The following is a 20,944-nucleotide window of genomic DNA, read 5'->3' as shown; positions in this document are numbered from 1 at the left end:
AGAAGGGATTTCAAAATGCGTGTTGGAAATCAAAAACTTGGTGGGAGGTGACATTTGACTCAGGAGTCTTTCTTTGGGCTAGGGGAAAAACAGGACAAGATTACTGACAATTTCCAACGGAGGATTCTCAGCTTGAACACAGTCTCTAAACTTGTTTTCAATTTCTACTATCCTGCAGATTATATCACTCCATTTTTATTTTGTGTTTTTGCTGCTTACTGACACTGCATAAAAACATGATAAGCAAGTAGGTCCAATGAAAAGAAACCCAAAATCTTTCGCAAAATGGACCAACTAACACATGGAAAGTGCTTAGTTTAAAATGTCTTTCTCCAAAACCTTAGAGGTTTGACTCACCAACTACCTCAGGCTCCATTAGGAATCTTTTTTAAAGATTTATTTATTTATTTGAAAGGCAGAGTTACAGAGAGAGGGAGAAGGGAGAAGAGAGAAGGGAGAAGGGAGAGGGGAGAGAAAGAGTGAGAGAGAGAGAGAGAGAGAGAGAGAGAATGAAAACGTTCCATCCACTGGTTCACTCCCCAAATGGCTACAATGGCCAGGGCTGGGCCAGGCCAGTCAGGAGCCAGGAGCTTCTTCTGGGTCTCCCACGTGAGTGTAGGGGCCAGGAACTTGGGTTGTTCTTAGAGGCCTTCCCATTTCCATCAGCAGGGAGTTGGTCAGAAGTGGAACAGCTGGGCCATGAACTGACGTGCATATGGGATGCCGACACCACGGGCCCCTGCTGAATTGGCTGTGCCACAGTGCTGATCCCATCCATTAGGAATTCTTAATAGTAATATTTTTACATCAAAAATTGTCCATCAAACTCTCCACAAAATGCACTTTTCATTTCCTTCCTGTTATGCTTTTTGACTACACAGAATTTAATTCCAAGATCAGGCATGTTCAAGGTGGTATGGCTATAGACAGAAGTTAATTCCAGTTGCTTCTGTCTAGGTCAATGAATTATATTTAAGAAATAAACATTGGGCCGGCGCTGTGGCACAGCAGGTTAATGCCCTAGCCTGAAGTGCTGGCATCCCATAAGGGGGCCGGTTCTAGTCCTGGCTGCTCCTCTTCCCATCCACCTCTCTGCTATGGCGTGGGAAGGCAGTAGAGAATGGACCAGGTCCTTGGACCCCTGCACTCAAGTGGGAGAATCAGAAGAAGCTTCTGGCTCCTATCTTCGGATCGACGCAGCTCTGGCCATTGCAGACATCTAGGGAGTGAACCAGCAGATGGAAGACCTCTCTCTCCTCTCTCTCTGTCTCTACCTCTCTCTGTAACTTTGTCTTTCAAATAAATGAAATAAATCTTTAAAAAAAAGAAATAAACAAATATTCTGTGGATTACAGACTAAACTAATAGCTTTATCTTTTTTTAAAAGATTTATTTATTTATTTGAAAGTCAGAGTTACACAGAGAGTTGAGAAAGAGAGAGAGAGAGAGAGAGAGAGAGAGAGAGAGAGAGATCTTCCATTCACTGGTTCACTCCCCAGATGGCCACAACGGCCAGAGCTGTGCTGATCCAAAGCTAGGAGCCAGGAGCTTCTTCTGGGTCTCCCGCGTGGGTACAGGGGCCCAAACACTTGGGCCATCTTCTACTGCTTTCCCAGGCCATAGCAGAGAGCTGGATCAGAAGTGTAGCAGTTGGGTCTCGAACCGACGCCCATATGGGATGCCGGCACTTCAGGCTAGGGCATTAACCCACTGCACCACAGCGCCAGCCCCACTAATAGCTTTATCTAAAAACACACAGACATATACATACACACAAATACTCAATTTCTCTTTTGACTCATTTTGTAGAATTGGATTGAATTTGCTACATACATAATCTTTGTTTTAAATACAGTGCAGTTAGACTTTAACATTTATTGCCATATTCTTCAAAGTAATAGGTCTGAAACTAAATTAAGCCAAACTTAAAAAGTTATTTTTTCAAGATGCAGCTTGAGCTATTTGATGAAATAAAGCAGAAACACAAAGTATGAAGAATTTTTGAGTTGTCACATGCTTATCATCATAGTATCTTGACTTATTAGATTTGATCTAGTACCTCTAAGTAAAATCATTTAAGTTTCTTATATAATATGTGAGCAAACATAATTTGCATCTATATAATTTTCATCAAAGATTTTATTTTAGGATAGATGGGTATGATCAAAAAAGATAAGGATAAGAGGTTTGCATTTTCCTAATGTAATTTGCATAACTGATGAGTAATATATTCAAACAATTATTATGAATAAAATATTTGTGTCAAGCAATACTTGTGGAAATAGATGGGGAGAAAAACAGATGAATTCACTGCAAATCATTTGAGAAACAGTTTTGGCTCTGTAGCAAGTTACAGGTACTCTGAAATTACCTTCTTCTATCACTTTCAGAAACAACCTTAGCACTTCTTGAAAGGATTATTTTTAAGAGCTGATTATTATCCTGCCTGGGCCACTCAGAATCCAGTTTTGCTCAGAGACAAGCACATAACACAATTATAAACATGTAAGATGACACCGTGTCATAGCAGGTAAACTCGCCACCTGTGACACCAGCATCCCATATGGGTCCCAGGTTCGAGTCCTAGCTGCTCCACCTCTGATTCAACTCCAAGCTGACGTGCCTGAGAAAGAAGCAGAAGATGGCCTAAGTGCTTAGGCACCTGCTCCCACATGGGAGACCCGGGAGAAGCTGCTGAGTCTGGACCACCCCAGCTCTAGCCTTTGCAGCTATTTGGGGAGTGAACCAGCTAATAGAAGATCTCTCTCTCTCTCTCTCTCTCCCTCCCTCCCTCCCTTCTTCTTTCTGTAACTCTGCCTTTCAAGTAAATAATCTCTCTCTCTCTTTTTTTTTAAGGATACAACTACAAGAAGTAATTCTAGCCCCTAAACTTTTTTCCTAGAGAATTCCATGAGCTATCTAAATTGTCTTCCTTGTAGGATGTAGAATGAGAGACGCAGGGAATTTTCTCATGAAAAAGAAGTCTAGCAGCCAATGTGTATGAAGCAGTAAAAATCCTTGTTTCCAAGAATACAAAGAATGGAGGGACCTCCTTAGGAAGTGGTATTAGTTAATTCTCAGTTTGAGAAAATTATCCCATTCTCTTAACTCCATTCTTGCTCATAAAACATATGGAGATACCAAAATTTAGCAAAATGGCTTTAGAATATTTATGCAGTTACCTTCAGCACAGGATAATTATTGTCCGTCTTATCCACACTCCACCAACAGGGTACTCAGGGAATATAAGTGATATGCTTAAGATAGCAACAATAGAAAAGAGTGAATTTTGTGGGTGCAAACTGTTGAAATCTATGATAAACATGGTGTTGGTTCTCTGTATATAAAATCAAACTAAAATTGAACCATAATGAAGAAGGAGATGGGAGAGGGAGAGGGAGGTGGGATGGGAGTTGGGGGGGGGGTATGGAGGAAAGAACCACTATATTCCTCAAGTTGTATCTAAGAAAAAATGCATTCATTAAATAAAAACTTAAAAAAGGAGTGCATTTTATTTTTTGAAATATGTAACATTTAGCAATCACACAAGTGTCTGGAATGAATAATTCAACATAGTGTGGGGTATGATTTGCAACTGAAAAGAAAATAAGTTCAAAAATATGAAGAAAGGGAAAGTTAACTATAGGGTTACATTAATTTTTTACTTTCTCTGCATCTACAGTGTTTTGTGCTTTTTTTCTTCCTCAACTCTTTTCTACTAATTCAGGATATTATCAGGAGTTGTTTCACTTCTGCTACCCAAATGAGGTCCTCTTGGCTTCCAAGTACAAGATTTCTCTCTCTCTCTCTCTCTCTCTCTCTCTCTCTCTCTCTTTCCTGGTGTTAGTTTTGTGACCCTCTAAGTTTTGCCGTTTTGCTTTAGCAATATGAGTCTAATATTATGGCTTTTTCAACTACATTAAGATACACAGCTATATGTCTTAATAATATGGGAAATCATTCTTGATTTTGGCTTCGTGTGACTCTGTCTTACATGCCGTTAGATCTCCCTCATGTTGTCTGGTTGCTGTCCTCTTGGATGAACACTGTCAGCGGGTACCCAATTGTTATTCTATGATAAGCTCTGCAATCAACTCAGGGGAGAAAAGCCATCTCTTAGATATAACCGGCGGTGACATGGCAGTAAGGCCATGGCTTGTGATGCTGGCATTCCTTGTCAGAGTGCCCTGTTCAAGCCCCAGCTGCTCCACTTCCAATATAGTTTCTTATAAATGTACCTGGGAAGGCAGCAGAAGACAGCCCAAGTACTTGGTTCCCTGTTACTTACATGGGAGACCCGAGTAGAGTTCACCACTTCTGGCTTCAGCTCATCCTAGTCTTGGCCATGATAAGCATTTGGGAAGTGAATGGTGGATGAAGACCTCTCACTCTCTGCCTTTCCCTCTCTGTCATTCAGTCTTCCTAATTAATTAATTTAAAAAGATCATCCTTTTTTATTGTTTCTTAAATTTGTGACACATGTTCACAGAATGACACGACCCAAACAAGGATAGTAGTTAGATCAATGGGTGGGTCAATAGAAAGACAGAAGTGATAAAGATAAGAGAGAGGGAGGGGGCCAGCATTGTGGCATAGTGGATAAAGCTGGCACTGTCCATATGGGCACTGGTTCAAGTTCTGGCTGCTCCACTTCCGATCCAGCTCTCTGCTATGACCTGATAAAGCAGTACAAGATGGCCCAAGTCCTTGGGCTCCTGCACCCACATGGGAGACCTGGAAGAAGCTCCTGGCTCCTGGCTTCGGATCAGCACAGCTCCGGCCATTGTGGCCAATTGGGGAGGGAAGGCCTCTCTCTCTCTCTCTCTCTCTCTCTCTGCTTTTCCTCTCTGTGTGTAACTCTGACTTTCAAATAAATAAATAAATCTTTTTTTTTAACTTTTATTTAATGAATATAAATTTCCAAAGTACAGCTTATAGATTAAAATGGCTTCCCCCCCCCCATAACTTCCCTCCCACCGGCAACCCTCCCCTTTCCCTCTCCCTCCACCCTTCCATTCACATCAAGATTCATTTTATTTCTCTTATATACAGAAGATCAATTTAGTATATATTATGTAAAGATTTCAACAGTTTGCACACAAAGAAACACAAAGTGAAAAATACTGTTTCAGTACTAGTTATAGCATTAAATCACAATGTACAGCACATTAAGGACAGAGATCCTACATGAGGAGTAAGTGCACAGTGACTCCTGTTGTTGACTTAACAAATTGACACTCTCGTTTATGGTGTCAGTAATCTTGCTAGGCTCTAGTCATGAGTTGCCAAGGCTATGGAAGCCTTTGAGTTCACCGACTCTTATATTTAGACAAGGTCATAGTCAAAGTGGAAGTTCTCTCCTCCCTTCAGAGAAAGGTACCTCCTCCTTTGATGACCTGTTCTTTCCACTGGGATCTCACTCGCGGAGATCTTTCATTTAGGTCATTTTTTTTTCCCAGAGTGTCTTTGCTTTCCATGCCCGAAATACTCTCATGGGCTTTTCAGCCAGATCCGAATGCCTTAAGGGCTGATTCTGAAGCCAGAGTGCTGTTTAGGACATCTGCCATTCTATGGGTCTGCTGTGTATCTCACTTCCCATGTTGGATCGTTCTCTCCCTTTTTTGTTCTATCGGTTAGTATTTTCAGACACTAGTCTTGTTTATGTGATCCCTTTGGCTCTTAGTCCTATCATTATGATCAATTGTGAACTGAAATTGATCACCGGGACTAGTGAGATGGCATTGGTACATGCCACCTTGATGGGATTGAATTGGAATCCCCTGGTATGTTTCTAACTCTACCGTTTGGGGCAAGTTAGCTTGAGCATGCCCCACATTGTACATCCATTCCCTCTCTTATTCCCACTCTTATATTTAATAGGAATCACTTTTCAGTTAAGTTTCAACACTTAAGAATAACTGTGTATTAATTACAGAATTAAACCAATAGTATTAAGTAGAACAGACAAAAAAAATACTAAGAGGGATAACGTATTAAGTTGTTCATCAACAGTCAGGGCAAAGGTTAATCAAGTCACTGTTTCTCATAGTGTCCATTTCACTTCTACAGGTTTCCTTTTTGGTGCTCGGTTAGTTGTCACGGATCAGGGAGAGCATATGATATTTGTCCCTTTGGGACTGGCTTATTTCACTCAGCATAATGTTTTCCAGATTTCTCCATTTTGTTGCAAAAAATAAATCTTTAAAACAAAAGAGAGAGAGAGAGAGAGAGAGAGACTATTATAAGCAAAATCAATGCTTAATTCCTCTATTTTATACTTAGGTGCTTTGACTCTGTTTTTGAGTTAGATTTTTTTCTCGTGAAGCTCTTTAGTCCTTTATGTAAATAATCCATTTGAAGAGCTTCCTTACCAGATTTTTAAAAATATGACAAATCTGCATACTTTGAGCTTGTACTTTTAGCCCAACCTAGAGACTTTGCTTACAACTTAATTGCATAGCAAGGGTAGAACATGAAAAAAGTATGAAAGACAACAAACACTGGATACAGAAACAGGTAATAAAAGAAAATAGTAAGTAAAGTGAATCATTAGGCCAGCGCCGCGGCTCACTAGGCTAATCCTCCGCCTAGCGGCGCCGGCACACCGGGTTCTAGTCCCGGTCGGGGCGCCGGATTCTGTCCCGGTTGCCCCTCTTCCAGGCCAGCCCTCTGCTGTGGCCAGGGAGTGCAGTGGAGGATGGCCCAGGTGCTTGGGCCCTGCACCCCACGGGAGACCAGGAAAAGCACCTGGCTCCTGGCTCCTGCCATCGGATCAGCGCGGTGCGCCGGCCGCAGCGCGCCGACCGCGGCGGCCATTGGAAGGTGAACCAACGGCAAAGGAAGACCTTTCTCTCTGTCTCTCTCTCTCACTGTCCACTCTGCCTGTCAAAAAAAAAAAAAAAAAAAAAAAGTGAATCAATAGTGCAGCTTGCTTAGTCCTCTTTTATTTATTATGCCCACAAAAGCTTACATCTGAAAGACAGGTGTAAGAGGTTAACTGTTCTTTTCTCTGGAGTTCTGCCAGGTTTTCTTTTAATTTCTTCCCTCTAATACTCCTATTTTCTAGGCTACTGGTTCAGTTTTTATTCCACAACTTGACTTTCAGTTTCTAATCAGGTGCTATACTGACCCTTTGGTGTTAGGCTGTCCTGTAATTCACATCTGACAGTTCCTCTTGGATGGACTTCATCTTAGATGAGAAACACTTAACCCTAGTATCCCCTCTGGGTCTCACATGTTCATGTAGATGAGTATCAGGAATCTCATCTTGTTCCCAATCAGGAGCAGAGGGGAACTGCACATATTCTGGAGACATGATCTTAATAATGGTACATTGATGGGGCTGGCTGTACTGTGGTACAGCAGGTGAAAGCCCCAGCCTGCAGTGTGGGCATCTCATATGGGCACCGGTTCGAGTCCAGGCTGCTCCACTTCTGATCCAGCTCTCTGCTGTGGCCTGGGTGAGCAGTGGAGGATGGCCTAGGTCCTTGGGCCCCTGCACCCGTGTGGGAGTCCTAGAAGAAGTTCCTGGCTCCTGGCTTCGGATCAGTTCAGCTCTGGCTGTTGCGGTCATTTGGGGAGTGAACCAGTGGAATGGAAGAGCTCTTTCTCTCTCTCTGGCTATACCTCTCTCTGTAACTCTGTCTTTCAAATAAATAAAATAATTCTTAAAAAATATAATGGTACATTGATAAGAGTCAAGAAGGTTATTAAAAATATGGCTCCCTATGGCTTGATTATCAAAAGTCAAAAATCTGAAGGATAATCAGTTAGGTACGGAAAATAAAATATGTTCACCTAAATTAACAAAAAAAGATGAGGCAAAGGATGTAAATGTAACTATAGTGAATATATCATTCTTTTCCTTTGCATCCTCTGATGAACAAGAGCTAACCACTGGGTTTGTAATTAATAAGAGTTGATTTCAACAGAAAAATAACATTTGCTTGTGAATTCCAGAAACTGGACATGGGAAAGCCAACTAAAGATGCAAAGTAATCAGCGTGACAGAAGGATTGGATTTATTGTGCTGAAACATAAAAGGGTACAAGTAAGTAGGGGCACAATAAACATAGGCTGTAGGCCAAATGCGTCTCACCCTGGTTAATCAAAGACTGACATACCTTAACCCAATACTTCATTTGTTTCAGATCCCAGCCAGATAATGTTGTGCAGCTGTCGAGTTGTGTAGAACATCCAGTTACTCTCTTCTCATGATAAAATCAAGACATCAGCAAATTTCTTAAAGAATTGCATTAACATCTGAGATCAATAAAAATATCTTGTTATCAGACCCACAACTGGCTTTAGCACCTGTCTACCACTGACATGCCACTAGTCATGTCCTCGCAGCCCAACCTCCCTTTTACACTTCTTAAAAGCCACAGATCTCCCTCACTGAACAGGATGGCAGTTCTTAAACCCTAGTCTGCTACCCTACTCATCCACATGTGGAAACTTAGACTTTTATTTTTCCTGATCCTCAAACTTGGTCCACGTTCTTCTGATTTGGAGCCACTGACAAGGACCAGACTTTCAGTAACATAAAGACAGTTTGAAATTTGTAAACCAAGTAAAATGCATTCTTGTATATAAGGTTACTAAAATTAACAAATGAAAATACAGGATGTTCAGTCAAATTTAAATCTCAAATTAGCAAGAAAGATTTATTTATTTTTTGAAGACCAGAGATAGAGAGAGAGAGAGAGAGAGAGAAAGAGAGACAAAGGGAGACAGAAGAGAGAGAGAGAATTTTCCATCTGCTGGCTCCCTCAACAAATGGCCACAATATCTGCACTGTGCCAGTCCAGTCAGGGACTTCGAATGCCATCTGGGTCTCCTATGAAGGTGGCAGGAGTTCCCAGGTGCATTAGCAAGAAGGCAGATTGGAAGTGAACAGCCAGGAATCAAACTGGTGCTGTGATGGTGGCGTCACAGACAGAAACTTAACTTGCTGTACCACAGCGCTGGCCACAAAACTTCTACTTAGTATACATTTATCTGAAAACATATCTGATTCTATTCAGTACATAATAATACTAAAAAAGTCTTATTTATAAGACATTCAAATTGTATTAGATATCTTCTGCTAAATTAGAAACCTCTTTATTCACCACTCTTGGGAATGACATACAGTCTTGATTTATCTTTAAACAGGCAAACATTATTAACTCATGGATGTTGCCAGATTTTTACTCTGCCTGTCATTTTAAGGAATCTGGGATGTCCCTTTCAGTTATTTTTCAGTTATATTTCAGTTATTCCCTCCCCCCCCCACCCCCCCACCCCCCGCACTTTACAGAGGGTTCTGATTGGTTGCTAGGTTGCCACATTCCATGGACATTGTGATGCAGAGGTACAAGCAGTATAAAGAGGGGTGGAGAGCAGAAGAAGAGGAGAAGGGCAGAGAGGACCTAGTGAAGCACACATCTCTTGGAGGGATTTGTGCGGATGAGAAGAGAGATAAAGAGTGAGTTGAAAATGAAAAGAAACATATGTAAGACCTCTTAATAAGTATTTCTTAGTCTCTGTGTCCATTTTATTGGTGTTAAAAGGCTATTTTGAAGGTAACCATGGTTGGTTGATTTCTCATTGTTTGACAGGGATGCTGGTCTGAGACTTGTCTCTTTTGGACATGTCTCAACTGGAGAAATGATTTTGGTCTGTTTATCACTAAACTTTTTTATTGATAAAAATATTTTAAAGGTAAAAACTAACAAAGCAGAAAGAATAGGAGATGGTAAGTTCCCGCAAGTGGAGGAGCTTGGGGTGTGGTGAGGAACTCCATGCCACTCATGAATACATGCAGGGGACACCTGACACTTGACACACTTTCATGGGAGGTGAAAAGAAGTTGTGTATTGGCCAGTTTGTCAGTGGGGAAAGATGGGACATTTGTATAATGGAGTTGTGACTGGGTTGAACAGTCATTAACACATTTTAGTACAAAATTATGAAAATTTTGGAGGAAGAGACATCCAGCTTTCCCAGAGCATGTGGGTCCTGGAACACGCAGCATGACTAGAATACAAACAAGCTACCATCAATTTGGAGGGTAACTGAATCTGATTTAGAAATATTCAAAACAACAAGGTTCTTGGCAAAGTCCCCATTTATCTTCTGACACTTAGCATGCTTTAAATGTAAAAATATCAATCAGAAGGGAATATCCAAAAATACTAATCTGGGTATTTAGTTATAGGTAATTTAAATACAATGTCTTACAAAATAATTCTTTAGAAACTGTGTATGGTGATATTATACTGTCTCAGAGCTCCAAATATTACTCTAATAGAATTTTATTTTAAACATTTTGTTTTTGTTTTTGTTTTTGTTTTTGTTTTTTGCCAGGCAGAGTTAGACAGTGAGAGAGAGAGACAGAGAGAAAGGTCTTCCTTCCGTTGTTCACCCCCAAAATGGCCGCTGCGGCCGGCGCACTGCGCCAATCCGAAGCCAGGAGCCAGGTGCTTCTTCCTGGTCTCCCATGCGGGTGCAGGGCCCAAGCACTTGGGCCATCCTCCACTGCCTTCCTGGGCCACAGCAGAGAGCTGGACTGGAAGAGGAGCAACTGGAACTAGAACCCAGGGTGCTGGTGCCGCAGGCTGAGGATTAGCCAAGTGAGCCGTGGCGCTGGCCTATTTTAAACATAATCTCAAAAGCTATCAATCACGTCTACATTCATCTTTGTGAAACCTAAATATTTTAATTTTCTAATAAACACTGAGATTATAAATAAAATTATAAATAGAAATATATAATATAAAGAAATTAATCTGTATATGTGTGTATATATACATATATGTATTTACACATTTATATATAGATATCTATATATACACATGTATCTATATATTTATATACAGATATATATGCATATGTGTATATTTATATACATGTGTATATATAGATATGTAAGCATATGTATATACAGATTTATATAGATATATAGACACATGTATATATACGTACATGAATGTATAGATACATATATATATATAAAGAAATGCTTCAGGTGTGCAAAGAAAATCAAGTGTAAAGACAAGAAAACAGGAAATAGCAGATGAACTGTTTAAATGCAAACTCATTTTGCTGAATTATTATAAATGATAAAATGTAGAAAGACATATGACATCTGACTATTTGAAATGTAAATTCAACATTAAAGAGTAATGATTCAGAGATTTAACCAAATACTCTATATGCATCTTGTGCACTCCCAGTGAGGGTTTTTAAGTTAGTTTGTTTTTATTTATTTCACAGACAGAGACAGAAAGAGATGGAGATATCTTCCATACACTGGTTCACTCCACAAAGGCCTGCAACAACAGGGACAGATGCAGGCCAAAACCAGAAGTTAGAAATTTGATTCTGGTGTCACATGGGTGGCAGATACCCAGGCAACTGAGCCATTATCTGTTGCCTCCCAGGGTATGGAAGAGCAAAAAGCTGGGTGAGGAGCAAAGGAGGTCAGGAACCTAGACACCGTGGTATGGATTTAGGGTATCCCAAGAGTCAGCTGAATATACAGTGCCACAACGCCCACCCTGTTTATAATTTAAATGGGCAATAAGAGCCCTATGTGCATAGACTTCTGACGTGATACTTTGCAGCAGACAACAAAACTAGATTTAATATATGCTCTGTTGACAAAATTGTTGTCATGGTCTAATAGCATAAATACACAATAGATATGAGTATATGCACAGTTTACACTGGCTATATCATATAGAAAATATCATTTCCAAATGTGGAAGCAAGCACTGAATCTCTAAGGTATTTTGGTAAGGGAGGTAGAATAACCCACTAAAGAGCAAAGCAGAAGAGAAATTTTCACTGGGGGAAGAAGGTGAGGGGCTAACTATTCTGCAACTGTTTAATGAAAATGTCTGGACTTCTTTTCAGTGTGCATCTGATAAGACTGGATGATCGCCGGGAACTTCAGTACCCAGCAGATTATTCAATCTCAGCCACATTAAGAAGCAACCCAGTCCTATTATCTTCAAACCTTGTGAGTTCAATGTGGTTATTTTATTTTATTTTTGACAGGTAGAGTTATAGACAGTGAGAGAGAGAGATAGAAAGGTCTTCCTTCTGTTGGTTCATTACCCAAATGGCTGCTATGGCCAGAGCTACGCCGATCCGAAGCCAGGAGCCAAGTGCTTCCTCCTGGTCTCCCATGGGGTGCAGGGCCCAAGGACTTGGGCCATCCTCCACTGCCCTCCCGGGCCACAGCAGAGAGCTGGACTGGAAGAGGGGCAACCAGAACTAGAACCCAGTGCCCATATGGGATGCCGGTGCCACAGGTGGAGGATTAACCAAGTGAGCCATGGTGCCAGCCCCCAATGTGGTTATTTTAGATGCTTTCTAAAATATAGTCTTAATTTTTTCATTAAAATTCTGATGCTGAGATGTCTAACAAATGATGCTGAAAATGCAGTTTGGTAAAAGTTCTCAAGGCCCCACAAATATGACTGCCAAATTTTGGGAGTGTATGATGACTTTGAAAAAGTACAGAAAAAGTAGAATAGAACATCAAGAAATGAGTCTTGAGGAATACTTACATATGTTGGGAAGAGTGCTGGGGATTTTTAAGTTTTTATTTGTCTATTTATTTATTTATTTACTGGAAATGTAGAAAAATAGAGAGAGAAATAGAGAGACTGATCTTCCATCTGCTGGTTCACTCTCCAAAAGTCCACAACAGTTAGGGCTAGGCCAAGACAATGGAAGGAGCTTGAAGCTCAATCCAGGTCTCCCACATAGGTGGCAGGAACCCAATTAATTGAGTCATCATCTGCTGCCTCCTAGGGAGTACATTAGCAGGAAGTTAGATCGGAAATGGAAGTGGGACTCTGCCCCAGGCATATATGGGATGTGGGCCTCCCAGTTAGTGGCACACCTGCCCCAGGAAGAGTCGTTAGAAAGCAAGTGAAAGGGACTGGCATTGTGGCATAGTGGATTAAGTTACTGCTGCTATGACACCAACACCCTACATCAAAACACTGTTTCCAGTCCCAGCTGCTCTACTTGTGGTCTAACTCACTGTTAATGCACTTGTGAAGGCAGCAGAAGATGGCCCAAGTGCTTGGGCCCAGCTTCCACATCAGAGTACCTGTGTTCAAATCCTGGCTCTGGCTCCTGATTCTAGTTTACTGCTAATATAGGAAAGCAGCAGTGATGGATCAAGTAATTGGTTTCCTTCCATCTACACTGGAAACTGGATTGTCTTTCAGACTCCTAGCACCAGTCCCAGAACAGCTCTAGACATTGCTGGCCTTTGGAAAATGAAGCAGCTTTCTCTCTCTCTCACGCAGTATGGATAGAAAGGTAGATAGATAGATAGACAGACAGACAGATATGTGTCTATTTCTCAAATAGATAAATTTTTAATACTGAAATAATAAAGTTCATAGAATATGTACATTATGAAGAAACTATGCATGGATTTCAAATTTTTGAACCAAAACAAGCATCTTAATTCCATCTTTCCATGAACATTTTTTTTAAACTTTTATTTAATGAATATAAATTTCCAATGTACAGCTTATGGATTACAATGGCTTCCCCCGCATAACGTCTCTCCCACCCGATACCCTCCCCTTGCCAACTCCCTCTCCCCTTCCATTCACATCAAGATTCATTTTCGATTCTCTTTATATACAGAAGATCAGTTTAGCATACATTAAGTAAAGATTTCAACAGTTTGCTCCCACACAGAAACATAAAGTGAAAAATACTGTTTGAGTATTAGTTATAGCATTAAATCACAATGTACAGCACATTAAGGACAGAGATCCTACATGAGGAGTAAGTGCACAGTGACTCCTGTTGTTGACTTAACAAATTGACACTCTTGTTTATGACATCAGTAATCACCCTAGGCTCTTGTCATGAGCTGCCAAGGCTATGGAAGCCTTTTGAGGTCGCCGACTCTGATCATATTTAGACAAGGCCATGGTCTTGTCTCCTCCCTTCAGAGAAAGGTACCTCCTTCTTTGATGACCCGTTCTTTCCACCGGGATCTCACTCGCAGAGATCTTTCATTTAGGTTTTTTTTTTTTTTGTTCCCCAGAGTGTCTTGGTTTTCCATGCCTGAAATACTCTCATGGGCTTTTCAGCCGGATCCACATGCCTTAAGGGCTGATTCTGAGGCCAGAGTGCTGTTTAGGACATCTGCCATTCTATGGGTCTGCTGTGTATCTCACTTCCCATGTTGGATCATTCTCTCCCTTTTTTATTCTATCAGCTAGTATTTGCAGACAGTAGTCTTGTTTATGTGATCCCTTTGGCTCTTAGTCCTATCATTATGATCAATTGTGAATGGAAATTGATCACTGGGACTAGTGAGATGGCATTGGTACATGCCATCTCGATGGGATTGAATTCGAATCCCCTGGTATGTTTCTAAGTCTACTGTTTGAGCATGTCCCGAATTGCACATCCTTTCCCTCTCTTACTCCCACTCTTATATTTAACAGCAATCACTTTTCAGTTAAGTTTCAGCACTTAAGAAGAATTGTGTATTGATTACAGTATTCAACCAAAAGTATTAAGTAGAACAAACAAAAAAAATACTAAGAGGGATAACATATCAAGTTGCTCATCAACAGTCAGGGTGAGGGCTGATCAAGTCACCGTTTCTCATAGTGTTCATTTCACTTTAACAGGTTTCCTTTTTGGTGCTCAGTTAGTTGTCACCTATCAAGGAGAACAAATGGTATTTGTCCCTTTGGGATTGGCTTATTTCACTCAGCATAATGTTTTCCAAATTCCTAACAGGGATCACTTTTCAGTTAAAATTTAAACACCTAAGAATAATTGTGTGTTAATTACAGAGTTCAACCAATGGTACTAGAAGAAAAAAAATACTAAAATGGATAAAGTATAAATGGACACTATGAGAAACAGTGACTTGATCAGCTCTTGTCCATGAACATTTTGAAATAGCCTCATACTTATATATGCTGCCTTTTACTTTAGTCCTTAAACCCCAAGTAGTATGTTAAATATATCTTACTCAATAAAAATTCTACTTATGTCATTGTCCAAAATGTAATAACTCTCTCTATATATATATGTTCTTTTATCTAGGGTGTATAAACAGAGAGATAGGTAGACAGACACATTCTAGAACACAGAATACATTCCAAAAATAGCCAAAAAACTTGATCAGCCCTCACCCTGACTGTTGACAAGCAACTTAATATGTTATCCCTCTTAGTATTTTTGTTTGTTTGTTCTACTTAATACTTTTGGTTGAATACTGTAATCAATACACAATTCTTCTTAAGTGCTGAAACTTAAAAAAAATGAGATATTATATTACTTCAAGTTTATACACAACTCCATAAGTAATGAGAACATGTATTTAATAGGAGTTGTCTATTTCCCTTCAATGTTGACTGCCCCATTTTATTTTGTGGGTTTTTGACTTTTAAAATACTGATGGATAGGAGGATATACAGGAACAGGACATCCACATAATTTTTTTGCAAGGACTCAATCATTTATTTCTTATGAAGGGGAGCATTCCTCAATTTGATAATGCTTTGTCTTCTTTCTCTCAAATAGAGCCCAGGATGACTTCTCCTACAAAAGAAGGAAGTGATACAGCCAATAGTGCCCTCAAAAATGCTGAAACTGAGGCTCAAAATGACTGTAATGCAGACATAGAGCCTTCAGCCATTGACCCCAGTATATCTGAGCTAGAAACCAACCCGGCATATGTGGAGTCAACTGCATCAGCCTCTCAGGAGAATGCTGTTTCTCAAGCAGAAGACAATGAGCTTAAACCAGAGAAGATTCAAAAGAATCCTCAGAAAGAAGACATCAATGAAAGGGCTCTTCTAGTTCCGATCCCAATTCCTAGAAAATGGGGCTTTCTTATCTCAGGATTAGGGAGAGATAAACATCTGAATGTCCCTCCACTAAGAATTGTTAAAAGCAATTTCTTTGTCAATAGGCCAAAATTCTACTCAGGGGAAATGGAGATGGACAAAAATGACAACTTTCATAGCACCATCAATTGCAGGATTCCTTTCCACCATTCAATCCCATGGAGAATCCCGTTCATTAACAATTGTGAGATAAAACGAATGATTCTCCGTACATTAAGTGGGAGGAATCTCTCTCAGATCACAAGTAGTCAAAGTACCATGTGTGTGAAGCAAAAGTACGTGGCAGTTGTTCCTCGCCCAAACATCCTCACCCATGGTGAAGGAGACATAGTGTTTAGAAGGCACTCAAGGGTGTGCCCCATTGAGAGGATGACATCCAGAAAGTTTTATATAACAAGTGATACCAAAGTAAACAGTGAGTATCACACTGTTGCAAGGCCCATGTTCTATGCCCCACGAATCTACATTGAAAACACCTTCTTTAGAAAATCTTTTGAGGCTTATTTGCAACGTCACCATAACATCAGGGCTGTGGTCGAATGCAATAATGGATGGAAATATGTGTGTCCTATTTGTGGGAATATTTTCAACAATTTGGTTGACATTAGACAACATTCCTGCAGTTTTAATGGTAATTAAATTAAATTGAAATAAATCCTTTTAAAAATTGAACTTTGAAAAATTAATTTCACTTCCAACATGAGAGAAAATTGCATAAACAAATATTTTAGTACTGTTAGATGGAGTTGCATAAGGAAACACAAAGATATATCAATAAGAAACATTTAGAAGAGAAGAGAATATGCCTTGCTGTTACAAATAGATCATCAAAGTACTAGGCCTTTGATGTGTATCTAGTCAGCAATTGAACCAAGAATATTTGCACTTTCTGAACATCTAATTTTGGATAAGAATAATGTTAACATTAAAAGATTCTATGTTAACAAGACCTTGACATAGATAGCAAATATGTACTAGAAGAATACACAAAGTCCTACAAGATATTTCCAGAGACTCTGCTAAATTTGTTTTCTGAAATGTTCTCCATAAATTCAATAAAAAAATTTAAAGCATTGAAAGCTGTATTGTTTGATTAGAGTAAGAGTAATTTCCTATACCTACAAAAAAAGCTCAAAAATCTATAAATATGCCATATATAGGTACAAATTTTGATGGGGAGAAAAAACTCCTAACAAGAAAATTGTTTGATGGAAGTGAAGTAATTTGACATAGAAATGAACAAATGATAAATTGTTAGCATGAAAGTATAATCCTTTTTTCTTGATTCATTCCTTCACCAGCATCCATGATCATCTACATGTTTTACCTCCCCCCCCCACACACACATATGCACAAATTGTCACATATATTTAAGGAGTTCTCCATTGTGATTCTTGCAACTCAAATATCTGTGCCTATTTTTCCTTTTATATGTGTGCTCACATATAACTACATTTTATATATCTATTAATGATTGTATAATGTATAATATACAAGGTTTCATAATTTCTGCTAATATCATTGTATGTGTTACTTTTCTTTTAAAAAAAAGATTTACTTATTTGAAAGGCAGAAAGACAGAGAGAGGGAGAGGGGAGAGAAAGAGAAAGAGAGAGAGAGAGAGACAGAGAGAGAATGTCTTCCATCTACTGGTTCACTCTCCAAATGGCTGCAATGCCAGCACTAGGCCAGGCACAAGTCAGGAGCCAGGAGTTTCTTCCAGGTCTCTCAAGAGGGTGCAGGGCCCAAGCACAAAGGCCATCTTCTTGCATTCCCAGGTGCATTAGCAGGGAGCTGGATTGGAAGTAGGTTTTGAACCGGCGCCCATATGGGATGCCAGCACTGCAGTCGGCAGTTTTACATACTATGCCACAGCACTGGCCTCTATGTGTTACTTTTTACAACAATCTTAAATGCAGGTATTTTTTAAGGGAAAATTAAATGCATAGAAACAATTTCCAGGAAATTTAATTATTTTCCCAGGTCATGAAGTAACTGCATGCTGTTTTCATCATATAATAATGTAACACAGCTGGAATTCAGTTTAATGGGAGTCTTTTTGCATATTAAGCTTTATTTAATAAACATGTATTTATATTTGAAATAGCACATAGAATTTATTTAATCTATGGGTATACTTGACAGAAATTCCAAATGCTCATGAAGCTAAGAATGAAGCCACATCAACAACAAGTCAAATTTGCTCATGTAGAGCTAAATTTTCCACATACAGATACAATTATTCAGTGTAAGCAATGAGTGTGCATGTATAATTAAACTAAGATAATTCAGGAACTATTAAAGATATTGTTAGAATATACATTATTTTAATTTTTATCTGATTTTTCTTTTGAATATGTAGTTTTTAAAAAAATGTGCCATCAAGTAGGTGTCAGTAAAAATAATATAGAAAAATACCTTGTGTGTCTCACTTTTCCTAACTGGATATAGAATGAAAATAGTAATTAGGCTTTAATAATTCATTTTGCTACTGTTAAAATGCCATCCACAGAATTCATATTCTACTTGGTAAACTTCAACAAAATTTGAAAATATGGTTTGAATGTAAAACAAAGTATTTACCTGGATATAATTTATCTTTCACTTTTTTTTTTCAAAAATTACACAGGCATATATTAAGCTAAAATTTTTGAAATGACAAAATAAGGATTAAGTCAGCATGAGGAAATCAAGAGAATCTAAAGAATCCTAGAGGTATGCTTCCCTAGAAGCCCACCTGAAAAATTTTCATAACTTCCAGAGCTGGTGAATCAAGCTTTTGCCTGGAAAAAGATCAATGAGTAATGTAGTCCAATGAACGAAAAGATGGAGCTTTCTAATTTTAAAAATTTACAAACTCACTCAACATATCACAGGTTTACTTATTTTCTATCAAAGATGAAGGAACAGGAAGGTATCTCATTCCCTTAGAATTGTATGAATTTACAGAACGCTACTGATTTTATTTATTCATATGTATAGAATAAGTCCTCTACTTCAAATATACACAGAAATCAGTGTTTAAAATAATAGCTTGTATTTAACATGACCAAGACTAGTAAAGAATGTAGAATACATTTTTAAAAGAAATAATCTTATAAAACCCTGAAGATGGCAGCCTTTTACCATATTAATGATTTCAAATTTTTATTACCTATGATTTAAAACTATGTTTTATTTTAAAAGTTTATCTTATAAAAAGTTTTCTATTGGCCGTGTATTATTCTGGTATCATCAGTGCATTGGATATCTCTTTGCAAATTGCATTTTAGACATATTTAACAGGAACAATTCCAAGTTTATGAAAGAATCAGACTGCGTCACATGTGTGATAATCATATTCTAATTTGTGATAAATACTTGAAAAATGAAATTGAAAGCATGCAAATTATTCCAAGGAACCTCAAATTACAATAAAAGTTAATGTTCAAAGAACATTTTATTCTCATTTTTAAGTGGCATACTTAGTGTTTGATACCATTAGTTTTACATAGAAAATGTCATGGATTACTCCTTTTAGTAAAATGAAATAAAAAGGCTCAGGTTAGGTGTCTCTGTTGGGTGATTTTGGATTTCTTCTTGCATCAGAGTGTAGGGAATAAAAGCTCACATACTGTAGATTAATAAACTAAGAATGCAGCACTATAAAGTCATGTATATTCAGTAAAACAAACTTCAATCATAATGAGATTTTTATTATTCAGTATTCAAGTATGAAATACATCAGTATATCAAAACAAAATCAAGTTACTCTATAGTTATTTGCTCAAATGTTAATTTGAAATACAAAGCAGTAATTTAATTTGATAATTAAATCATATGGAAATGAGCCCATCAGTTTCACTACAAAGTTTGAATAGTATAATGCTAATAACTGATATTAAACAATTTTACAAAACTCATTCTTCTAAGAGCAAAATTTGGATAAAAAGCATTTATAATTTAATAACTAATTAGGAGAAAAAGTAATTATTGTGCTTTAAAGCCATTATTAGAATTATCTATGTATTTGATAAGGTAACATTTACTATTCTTGTTCTTGTATTCTAATTATCTGTACTGACAAAAAGGAAAGCAGATATCAGCTTCAGTGTGGTTTAAATATATACATCTCAAAGTTTTCCAAGATTCACTATAGCTCATGCTAGCTAATAAGGAAATGATGAGAGAAAATCTCCTATGTTGTACCTATATGTACTACAAATAGCATTGACAGCTTTTGATTATATATTTTAACAAATACTTTATACAAAAAACAAGCTCAGAAACTAGAGATATTGTCTCCCTTTTGGGCAGAGAGCACATTCCTCTTCTAACCAGGTTGAAAAACAAGTTTCCCTCGAGGGCAAAGGTTGGCATGTTTTCAAGCAGCCCTTCTTATATATAAGATGGAGAGTTATGAATTCCTACATGTGGCACAAACTCAATATGTATGCAGTATCCATATATGCCACTCTGTATCACCCCTGTATGACTTTGGGTACAAAGGGAACTAATGCAAATATGAAACACATGCTGTTTTTCTTGGTCATGAATAATAAGTTCTTTGTCTCTGATTTAGAAGGCTCATGTCTTTTGTCACTATCTATGAAACTGACAGGCTAACATCTTACCTTACTAACAGGATAAAATCTCAAACATTTCACAGTTCTTGACATTTAAAAGAAAGTTGAGTTAATGAAACCCTTCCTACCCATTTTTTAAAAGTTATTTAAGAGATCTAGAGACAAACAGATTGGGGAGGGAGAGAGAGAGAGAGAGAGAGAGAGAGAGAGAGAGAGAGAGAGAGAGAATGAGAATATCTTCCACTGGTTAATTCACTCCCCAAACGACCACAACAGCCAGAGCTGGGCCAGGCTAAAGCCAGGTACCAGGAACTCAATCCAAGTCTCACACATTGGTGGAAGTGACCCAATTACTTGATATGTCACCACTGCCTTCCAGGGTCTGCATTAGCAAGCAGCTGAAGTGAGGAGCTGCAGTTAGGAATCCAACTAGGTATTCTGATGTGGAATATGAGCTCTTTACAAGCATTTTAACCATGTGGC

At 38.5% G+C, this 20,944-nt stretch overlaps 1 protein-coding gene across 1 annotated transcript; it reads left to right on the top strand.

Annotated features, from left to right (window-relative positions):
• Positions 1-15,576: 15,576 nt before the first annotated feature.
• Positions 15,577-16,878, top strand: CPXCR1 (CPX chromosome region candidate 1). Its single transcript, XM_002720257.5, has one exon. It carries the CDS (start codon positions 15,579-15,581, stop codon positions 16,533-16,535), a length of 957 nt encoding a protein of 318 aa, XP_002720303.2. The 5' UTR covers positions 15,577-15,578; the 3' UTR covers positions 16,536-16,878.
• Positions 16,879-20,944: the final 4,066 nt, after the last annotated feature.

The sequence above is a fragment of the Oryctolagus cuniculus genome, chromosome X (genome assembly GCF_051225735.1).
Source record: "Oryctolagus cuniculus isolate XC-2025 breed Fujian yellow rabbit chromosome X, ASM5122573v1, whole genome shotgun sequence".
Lineage (NCBI taxonomy): Eukaryota > Metazoa > Chordata > Mammalia > Lagomorpha > Leporidae > Oryctolagus > Oryctolagus cuniculus.
Note: the sequence above shows the minus strand (reverse complement) of the source record. Positions and strands in the feature narration are given on the sequence as shown.